Genomic DNA, 8,695 nt, shown 5'->3' with positions numbered 1-8,695 from the left:
CCCCCATCTCCTACATGATTACAAGAGGATCAAGTCAGAATGGACAATTATAGTGACTAAACTATCCTTTAATGGCTTGTATGGGCCCTGTGTCAAAATCTAAGATTTTGAATTTCTGGACTTCCACAGGTAACATGTTACATGCCATTTTTACATTCTTGTATTGCAACCTTTACTCAATTAAAGAATCTAAATACCTATCTTCTTCAATTTTATTTATCACCCAAACTCCCGATATCTTTCAAGTCGACATAATTTAACAACTTTTGCAACAAATAGACAAAACAATACTGACACAGCAATAGCATAACATTGAAAACACACACAAATTTGACAGTTTTGTTGTTGTTTTAATGTCTTTAACACACATATACTTTACATCACTATTAACAATATTAACACTGGTAATGTCATTATAATTAATATATACAATAAATAAATAAGGCTTGTATGAAATAGAAATGAGAAGTATTTTTTATTTTATACAAATAAATACAAATACAGACACAAGAAATAAAGAAAAATGGACAATGCACAAGCACATTTCTTTTAGCCATGGAAACTTGACCATTGACTGTATGTACACTGTGCGTCTGAATATTTTTTGCAAACAGCTAATATCAGCTTGTGACACACTGGCTGTTTTCTCATCCTCATTACGTACAGATCACCATGGTCCAAAGACACCAGGATCGAGTGAAAATTCTTTCTGCCACAGAGATTAACACTTCTAACTGCAATCGTGTCATCCCTTTTGGTATCACCTCCTCACATCTGATCTTGCCAGAGTGAGGCCATTTGCTGATGAGGCCAGCAAGAAGGAATCCTACACATTGTATAAATGAACCTTAAGATTTTTATCCATCATCTGCTGCAGAGCAAGACTTGTTTCACAGCTGTGACACTGAGGCCCTTAGATCTCATCTTAACCTTAATGTCCTCCTGAGTTTGTTTCAATGGAGTCTTCATCAGATAGACTATCCTCCTGAAACCTTCCTCGAGTCCCATGCCAGTGCTGGCTGAGCAGGGCTGGATGAACCAGGGCCTGCCCTCACACACTCTTCTCAATTCCAGTTTCAGGCAAAGTGCTTCTGGGCTTAGAGCTCCCTGTAGGTCCTGTTTGTTGGCAAGGACCACCAGAGGAACTCCTCTGAGGCTTTCGTACTTCAGGACCTAATACAAACAATAATTACTTTAATTAATTACTGCAGTTTAAAACACACTCTTAAATTAACCTGTCCATTGCACACAGTGTTCAGGGGAAAAGAAAACTTTACTTAAACCTTGATGTTTTAGCGTTAAGAAGTATATATAGACACATTATACGGCTTCTAACACACTGTAAAGTTGTTGAAAACAGAGATAAGGACATATTTAGCAATTATTAAGGTATTTGTTAACAATTATAATGCCTTTTAAACACATATAACACAATTCTAGTTAAATATGAAGTATCTATTTATAATATTTATACAAGAATGTATGCTTTTAGAAATACTTCTTTTTCACTCTAGATGACAACGGAGCAAACTCCATCCTATTGAAGGCCATGAGGTCCTGCTGAAAACTCTAGCAGAAAGTAAGAATATTTTTTTGGGTCAAACTACTATTTTCAAACTCAAGAATAAACCTTCAAGATCAACATGTCTTCATGAGATTAATGCATTTATAAACATATAAACCTGTTTGTTAATGATTTGTACAAAGAAGGAATGCTTTATCACACGTATAATCTGTCATCATATATCAATAAATATGATTACAAGTATAATATACAGTATTATTATTTATCAGTTATTGTTATCATTCAGAATTCATTCAAATTTTATACAAAGTAATGGAGTTATAGTTGACAAATACATTAATAAGCACTTATATATGTTCTTATATTTGCTTACAATAAAATTATAATGTGCTATAAGCCATTTATTTAAGACCCCCTCCAGACATGCTTCAAGACATACAAAAGTCCTCTGCTTTGATCTCTTTGAACATACATGAACTGAATATTTGATTTTGTCTGATTTTGACTGTTAAGGTTAAGGATCCAAGTGAATGAAGGGAGGTGGTGTTCATATACTGCATATTAATGCAAAATAAAGGTTTTAACGTTAAGCCTCACTCTTATCAGGAATTCATTTAATTACCCGACGAAGTTCCTTGCAGGCCTCGTCCAGCCGTTTTTCATCCCGGCTGTCCACTACGAACACCAGTCCGGCTGTATCAGTATAGTGATGCCTCCAATGGGGCCTCATCCTCTTCTGGCCCCCAACGTCCCACACAGTCAGGCCCGGGCTGCTCCTGTCTGTCTCCAGTGTCTCTACGTTGAAGCCCACAGTTGGCACGGTCACCACGCACTCGTTGTACTTCAGTTTGTAGAGCAGGGTGGTCTTTCCCGAGCCGTCCAGACCCAGCATCAGGACCTGTGCTTGTTTACGAGGCTTGGATCCATACATGCCCATGTCTAAAAAGTGTAGCTTGTGTATATCCAAAAATCTGTGGCTTTTTCTTCCAGCGTAACTGTAAAAACTAAGTTGTCAGCACCCAGTGGCTCCTTTGTACTGTCTATCTGTAGGCTTAGTGTGTCTGCTCTCTTATAGAGACTGTGTGCAATCAGTATGCTTTATGCACACACAGGCAGAGTGGTCCCTCCCCCTCTGTTGTGATGGGATTCCTTCTGTCGCTGCGTAGCTTTCGGTAAGGCTATTTATATCCAAAGTGATGCAGTTCTCTGGTTAGCACACCACAGTTAGTGGAATCACATCACACCTGCTTCAGACCATCATACACACCAGCAGTCAGAAAGTCCATGTTTGGCTCAACTGGAAGAATGTGTGTTCTCACTGGCTGGATGTCCCATTGCAATGAACTTGGTTTATTGCCAAACTCTAACATAATAGTGTTGACTGCTGTAATGAACATCTTCTGATCACCCAGCAGATGAAACAGGGGGCTTTTTACAAAAGTTAAGGGTCATAGTCTGATTTCAAGTGAAGTTGTTGCTGCATTTTCTCTTTAAACAAGGAAAATTTCATCCTCATTATTCCTTTTTTTGAAATGAGTCCCCAGAATATAGACTATATAAGGATTTTGTTTTTGTCTTCTCTTTCTATTTTTTGTCTATGTTGTTGTCGTTTATATTCTCTCTGTATACCTTACTTTTTATTTTCTTTAAAGAACACACACACACAACATAGAATAGTACATGATCATCTCTCATTTTAATGTTACCTTTTGATTTACATTTTATTTTTCAGTCTATTAAAGTCAACAAAAACAAGTACAAATGCCACAAACATTCTGTAATGTACACTGTCAAGGAAGAATGTGAACTAAAAAAGCACAAACTGTTTTATCAGGTATATATTTCTGAAGTTAAACAGTCCAGGAACAGGCGCATTGCGTTCTTCATTGCGGTATAAACAGTGGAGGGGTGATACTAACATTATGTGACAGTATGTACATTCATCTCACAATGTCACGTGAGTTATCAAGGAATGACACTGAGGTCGTGCAGTGTGCATGATATGATCAACTGCGTTACATTAAAAACCGAGAAGAAGTTTTGGCAGCAGACTTCATCACAGGAAATGAACAGTTAAAAAAATAAGGCAACAATGACACATTTCATTGAAAGGCGTGTACCATTTTGAGTTACAGTTCAGGGAAATGGAGATTGAACAATGACATTTGTCTCAAAATGATGGAACTAAAATGGCAAGGCATTAACTGATGACATTAACAGTAAATTGTCAATTTCAGTTTATTTATATCTCATGTACAATGTAGTAAACGATAATGTAAGAAAAGTCAGATAAAGGAATAGCATGTCAATATGTAAAAAATAAGTCCATTAAAAATACATCTTATGTTATGTATAGTTGTACATCTTATATTAAAATCATAACTGCCAGTTTTTATTTCAATTATGTGATAACTCAAAGTTATTATATATATAACTTAACAAACCTTAAGAAATAATAATTAGCAGTTAGAGTAATAATGCCATGTTAACATTATCACCACAATATCTGAAAAGATGCTGCTTTTAAAAGTTACACTTTACACCCATTTAAAGTGAGATTTGGTTACAATTTGACAACCTACTGAATTATCAAACAGTTATTACATTATCAATAGTTATGTGGATACTGATAAGTTGATGCTAAACAGAGTGACAGAACAGATCAATCTGGAGTCTCAGCTTTAAAAAGTCTTGAAATGTATAAACAATCACAACAGAACTGAGACTTTATCTGCACGGAAACTGACAGCAATCATTTTAAGTGAACTAAAACTTTAAACTTATAAAATTGGGCAACTCAAGACAAAACACTTTATTCAGACATCGAGAATTCCCACATCTAGTAAGTGTGATATGATGCTGTAATAGGTTCCCTTGCTGTACAACGTGAAAGGGTGATATTCAAACAAGCATATGCATATTATCATTTGAGTTGTTCATGTATAAAGAGAATAAATTCATATTGAGGATTTGCACCAGTGACATGTATTTGATCCAGGAATAAATGACCTGTCAACATTTTTAAACGACAGACTCTTCAGTGCAGACTCTTCAGTGCAGACACTTCGTAGACGTCAATACAATTAAATTATGTGGAAACTGAGTTTAGAGACTTAAAATATAAAAATTAGTGGTCAATAGTCAAATAGTTGAGGGAAAGACATCAGGCTTGAAATGATGTGGAAGTGAAACTCCACACTATCTTGTATACTCTTGTATTTCTCATTATTGGCTAAACAATGAATTTATGATTAATGTGATGCTTGTGTGCAAGTTTATCACACAAAGACAGACATCTATTACTGTTTCTCCTCTCAACCACACACACACACGCAGACTCAAGGGCTCACCTACAGCTGCACAGAGCTAAATCTGTTTATTTGCATAACAGTGACCCAGCGCGCATTGCGGTGTCTGAACGATATGGCTAAGCCTAAATGAAAGACATATTCTTACAAGTGCCACTTTTTCAGCAGTAAAAGTAGAGGAGGGGGGATGAGAGGGAGGACAGGGGAGGACATTGAAGTACATACCTGTGATAGAAATAGTTCTCGTTCAAAAAAGTTACGGGCTCGGTTTTTCACACTTTCATCTTAAGCCTATTTTATTCTTACTGATTTTAAAACATAATATAGATCCTGTGTGTGGTAGACGGACAGTCTACTGCTCACTGGCCTTGCCTTTAAATTTGACCACCATAACCGTGATGTTGTCAGGGCAACCACGATAGAAGGACTGGAGGACGATGCTCTTGGCACCAAAATGAGGCTCGTCCAGTCGTTCCCTGATGAAGCGAACCGCCTCCTCGTTGCTGAAGGTGTCCCACAGGCCGTCTGTCGCCAGGATCATGAACTCCGGCTGTAGCTTGTTCAGGTCAAACGACATGATGTCAGGATCAGGGATGACCACGTTGAGGTTCTTCAGGGGGTAATCGCCCAGAGAGCGGGACATGGCCAGGATGCCCTGGACACGCCACGAGCCATTGAAGCTGATGAACCCACCTGAGGAGGAAGATAGAAGAGAAATGGTTGGGAAATTATTAAAACAAGGAGCAGGAAGTGTTATAAAGTATGTGAGAAAGAAGTACAGCAAAAAACGAGGAACACAAAAGGTGAGAGGACAAGTAGAGAAACATGCAAAACATTTCCATGTTTTTGCCATTAAACCAAAGGTAAAAGTTTATTTTGTTCCTTTTAACCAACTGGCAGAATGTCTATTCATTTCTATCACCGCTGCATTTAAATTGCAATTAATAATATGGATCAGTGCCACTGACATGTTTTCAGTCAGCACTCATCGTTCATGCTCACAGAACGAATTGTTTCTGTTGGATACATTTCAATTAATGTCACATCCTGCAAGTACAGCTGTGTGTCCTCTGTGGCTTCAACAGATTTGCAAGTAGGGAATTATATACTGGAAATGACTGGATAAGATGAAGACTTCCATCCTAGGCCAGGATGCCTCCCTAGTGAGCAACGACATAGACAGCATTTTAAAAACACGGAGGCTATAGAAAATTCCATTATGCATAACTTCCTATTATAAACAGCTAAAATCTCAGAATTCCCAGAAAAGTAGAGGACATGATCTCTGTGTCCTTGATAGTAGCTACTGTCTCTTTAGCCATCTGCTTTGATGTCATTGTTGGGGAAATGCTTTGCAGTTAGAAACATGAGACATTAGACAGTGCCTAATGTCTCTCTTAAGCACTATGAGGTATTAACTTAAGCAATTAGCTGCTCAGAGCAGTAGTTAAGCTAATAAATTCATTAATTAGCAAACATTTCTGCCTTCACTAGTATTTATGTGTCTTCATATGTCTAATGGCTTGTATTTAGTTGAAATCAATGCATTTCATTAGTTAGTTTTCATTCCCGTATACTGTCAGCAGCACTAAATTTATTGAAAATGCAACCTTTCAGTAAAAAGGCATTCATCAGCCATCAAACTAACCACCACAGACTGCAATCATGCCAACTAAAAGTAAGTAAAATCACAAGCACCTGGGGCAATTAATATTTGATTAAAAAGATCCCTATTATGACTAACAATGTATCTTAAGATCCCCCAGAATACAATGGGGGAAAAAAGGAAATAGAAATACTGGTCAGGCAGTACAAAATAAATTCCATATGGCCAAATCTCATATACAAACAGAAAATAATCTTACATACAGCAAATTTACATTTAAGTCAATTTAATGAATTATTAAGGAAATATTAAGTTAATAGTCTGATATTTCGCATTTAATATTTCAAGTAAAACCTTTCCTAATACATATTCACTGTATTCTGTGGGTCGTACAGTACGTTGATCTAATTCGGGGGAGTTTTTGTCATGTTGCTCAATGGATGGAATTTTTGCTTTTATTTATTTAGCATTTAGAAGTTACAATAGTTTAAAAATGATGTATGCAACAAGGTGCTCCACAATCTAATCAGATCATGAGCTTAACCTGTGGGTTTAAAGGTTCGGTCATTAATTGTTGTTGAGTGTCTGTTTAGGGATGAGTCATAGAGAGACACCACTGTAACAAGGTAATGCCACCCCATGAGAGGGGGCTACTGTATAAGCAGTTCTATTAGTAAACTAGTGGTTCTTGTATAGGAGAATTAGGTTTAAAACATCAGGTGGCCACCTTCACTGAAGGTCACTGATAACAGTAGGGAAGCATCTGCAGTACAAGAATAATTACAAAGCATGTAACAGGAATAAGTTAACAGCAACTAAATCTCAATGCTTTTTTGTTCAGTACTCATTTAGACCATTAGATGGAGATGTTGGGCTTTCCTTATGGTGACCACACTGACTGACTAATCTGGCAAACTGCTGTCAAACTCTTCTCAGCACAGAGTTTATGCAGATTGGGTAGGAGGGAGAATTATGCCTACAGACACACCTTAAATACTGTGCACTGTCTGGCTGCATTTGATAACATGCGGCTTTAGAAGCAGATTGTGTTATCAGTCACTGGGGTTTGATGTCAGTCTGAGCACAGAGACACAAGATGTGAAAAAAGGGATAATGGTGCTTAGCTTTGATCATAAGAAGACATTTTATGCTTTCATGAGTTTTGATGTTCATCAAAGTTTGAACTAAAGCATTGTTGTGTTCTTTAGAATTAGCTGAGAAAAGTCTGTTGGTCTGGCCTCCAGCTATTTTCTCACCAGCCTTCTTGATCCTCTTGCGTTCTTTGAGCTGGTAAGGTTTGTGGTCATGAGAGAGAGGAATGGCGTTGCCATCTTTATCGCAAAGAACTCCACGCGAGTCTCCGACGTTGGCCACTGTTAACTCCTTATCAGACAGCAGGGCCACCAGACATGTAGTACCTGAAACAGAGGAGAGAGGGGGACAGCAGAGAAACACAGAGAAAATAAAGATGGAGCAGGAGAAAGGGTGGGGGAAGAAGAAAGATGAGAATCAAGGGTTTTTGTCTAATCCAGCAAATCAAATACCTGAAAATATTATATTTATGCATAAATCGACATACAGCAAGACTAAGACTGTCCTACAGCCAAGCTAGCAGCACTATGTACAGCACAGAGGGGCTTTCAGCTAAATGCTAAAGTTTGCTAGCTAACATGCATCACAGAGACAATGCTAATATGCTGTTTAGCAGGTATGTTTGCCGTGTTTACCATCTTAGTTGTGCAAGTTAGCATGCTATTTGCTAGTTAGCTCTAAGGGCAGAGTAGAGCTAAGGCTGATGTCTTTTACAGTTATTTGGTCATTAACCAACAAACCAACAAAGTTCTGGACAATTCAAAACTTGACCAGATGATGGCGGTATATGAAAAGCTAGAGGATCACCAAAATTACGACAGTTCATCTTGATGTGGACATGAATGTGTGCACCAAATATCAAGGCAGCCCATCCCCAATAATTGTAAAGACATTCAACTGCAATCATTAAATGTCAACTTCACGGTGGCGCTACAGGAAAAGTCAGAGGCTCACCAAAGTTATTAGGATTCATCTTCTGGGGGCCATAAATATACATTTAGATATTTCAGTCTGGACCAAAATAGTGGACTGACTGACAAGCTGGCATTGCCATCCATAGAACCACAATGCTAAAATAAAAAAAGTGGCTAAAATAATCCAATATTGCCATAAAACAGTCCTGCTTAAAAATTATGTGATGGCCTGGGAACAACACAAATCTGC

The 8,695-nt window shown here is 37.7% G+C and overlaps 2 protein-coding genes across 5 annotated transcripts in view; both read right to left on the bottom strand.

The window, feature by feature from the left end:
- Positions 1–516: 516 nt before the first annotated feature.
- Positions 517–2,564, bottom strand: LOC123985529 (ADP-ribosylation factor-like protein 14). Its single transcript, XM_046073112.1, has 2 exons — positions 2,148–2,564; positions 517–1,173 (listed from the first exon to the last, which is right to left on the bottom strand). Exons 1-2 carry the CDS (start codon positions 2,460–2,462, stop codon positions 865–867), a joined length of 624 nt encoding a protein of 207 aa, XP_045929068.1. The 5' UTR covers positions 2,463–2,564; the 3' UTR covers positions 517–864.
- A 635-nt stretch (positions 2,565–3,199) lies between these two features.
- The window catches only part of ppm1lb (protein phosphatase, Mg2+/Mn2+ dependent, 1Lb), a 46,685-nt gene continuing 41,189 nt past the window's right edge, over positions 3,200–8,695 (bottom strand). For all 4 annotated transcript variants that reach the window (XM_046073108.1, XM_046073107.1, XM_046073109.1 and 1 more), the window contains 2 exons: positions 7,696–7,857; positions 3,200–5,526 (listed from right to left, as the gene is read on the bottom strand). In XM_046073108.1, the coding sequence (XP_045929064.1) occupies positions 5,186–5,526; positions 7,696–7,857 (503 nt within the window). In that variant the 3' untranslated portion in view covers positions 3,200–5,185. The remainder of the gene's footprint in view (positions 5,527–7,695; positions 7,858–8,695) is intronic.

Source organism: Micropterus dolomieu, linkage group LG17 (assembly GCF_021292245.1).
Source record: "Micropterus dolomieu isolate WLL.071019.BEF.003 ecotype Adirondacks linkage group LG17, ASM2129224v1, whole genome shotgun sequence".
Taxonomy (NCBI): Eukaryota; Metazoa; Chordata; class Actinopteri; order Centrarchiformes; family Centrarchidae; genus Micropterus; species Micropterus dolomieu.
This window is presented reverse-complemented; position numbering and strand designations above follow the sequence as displayed.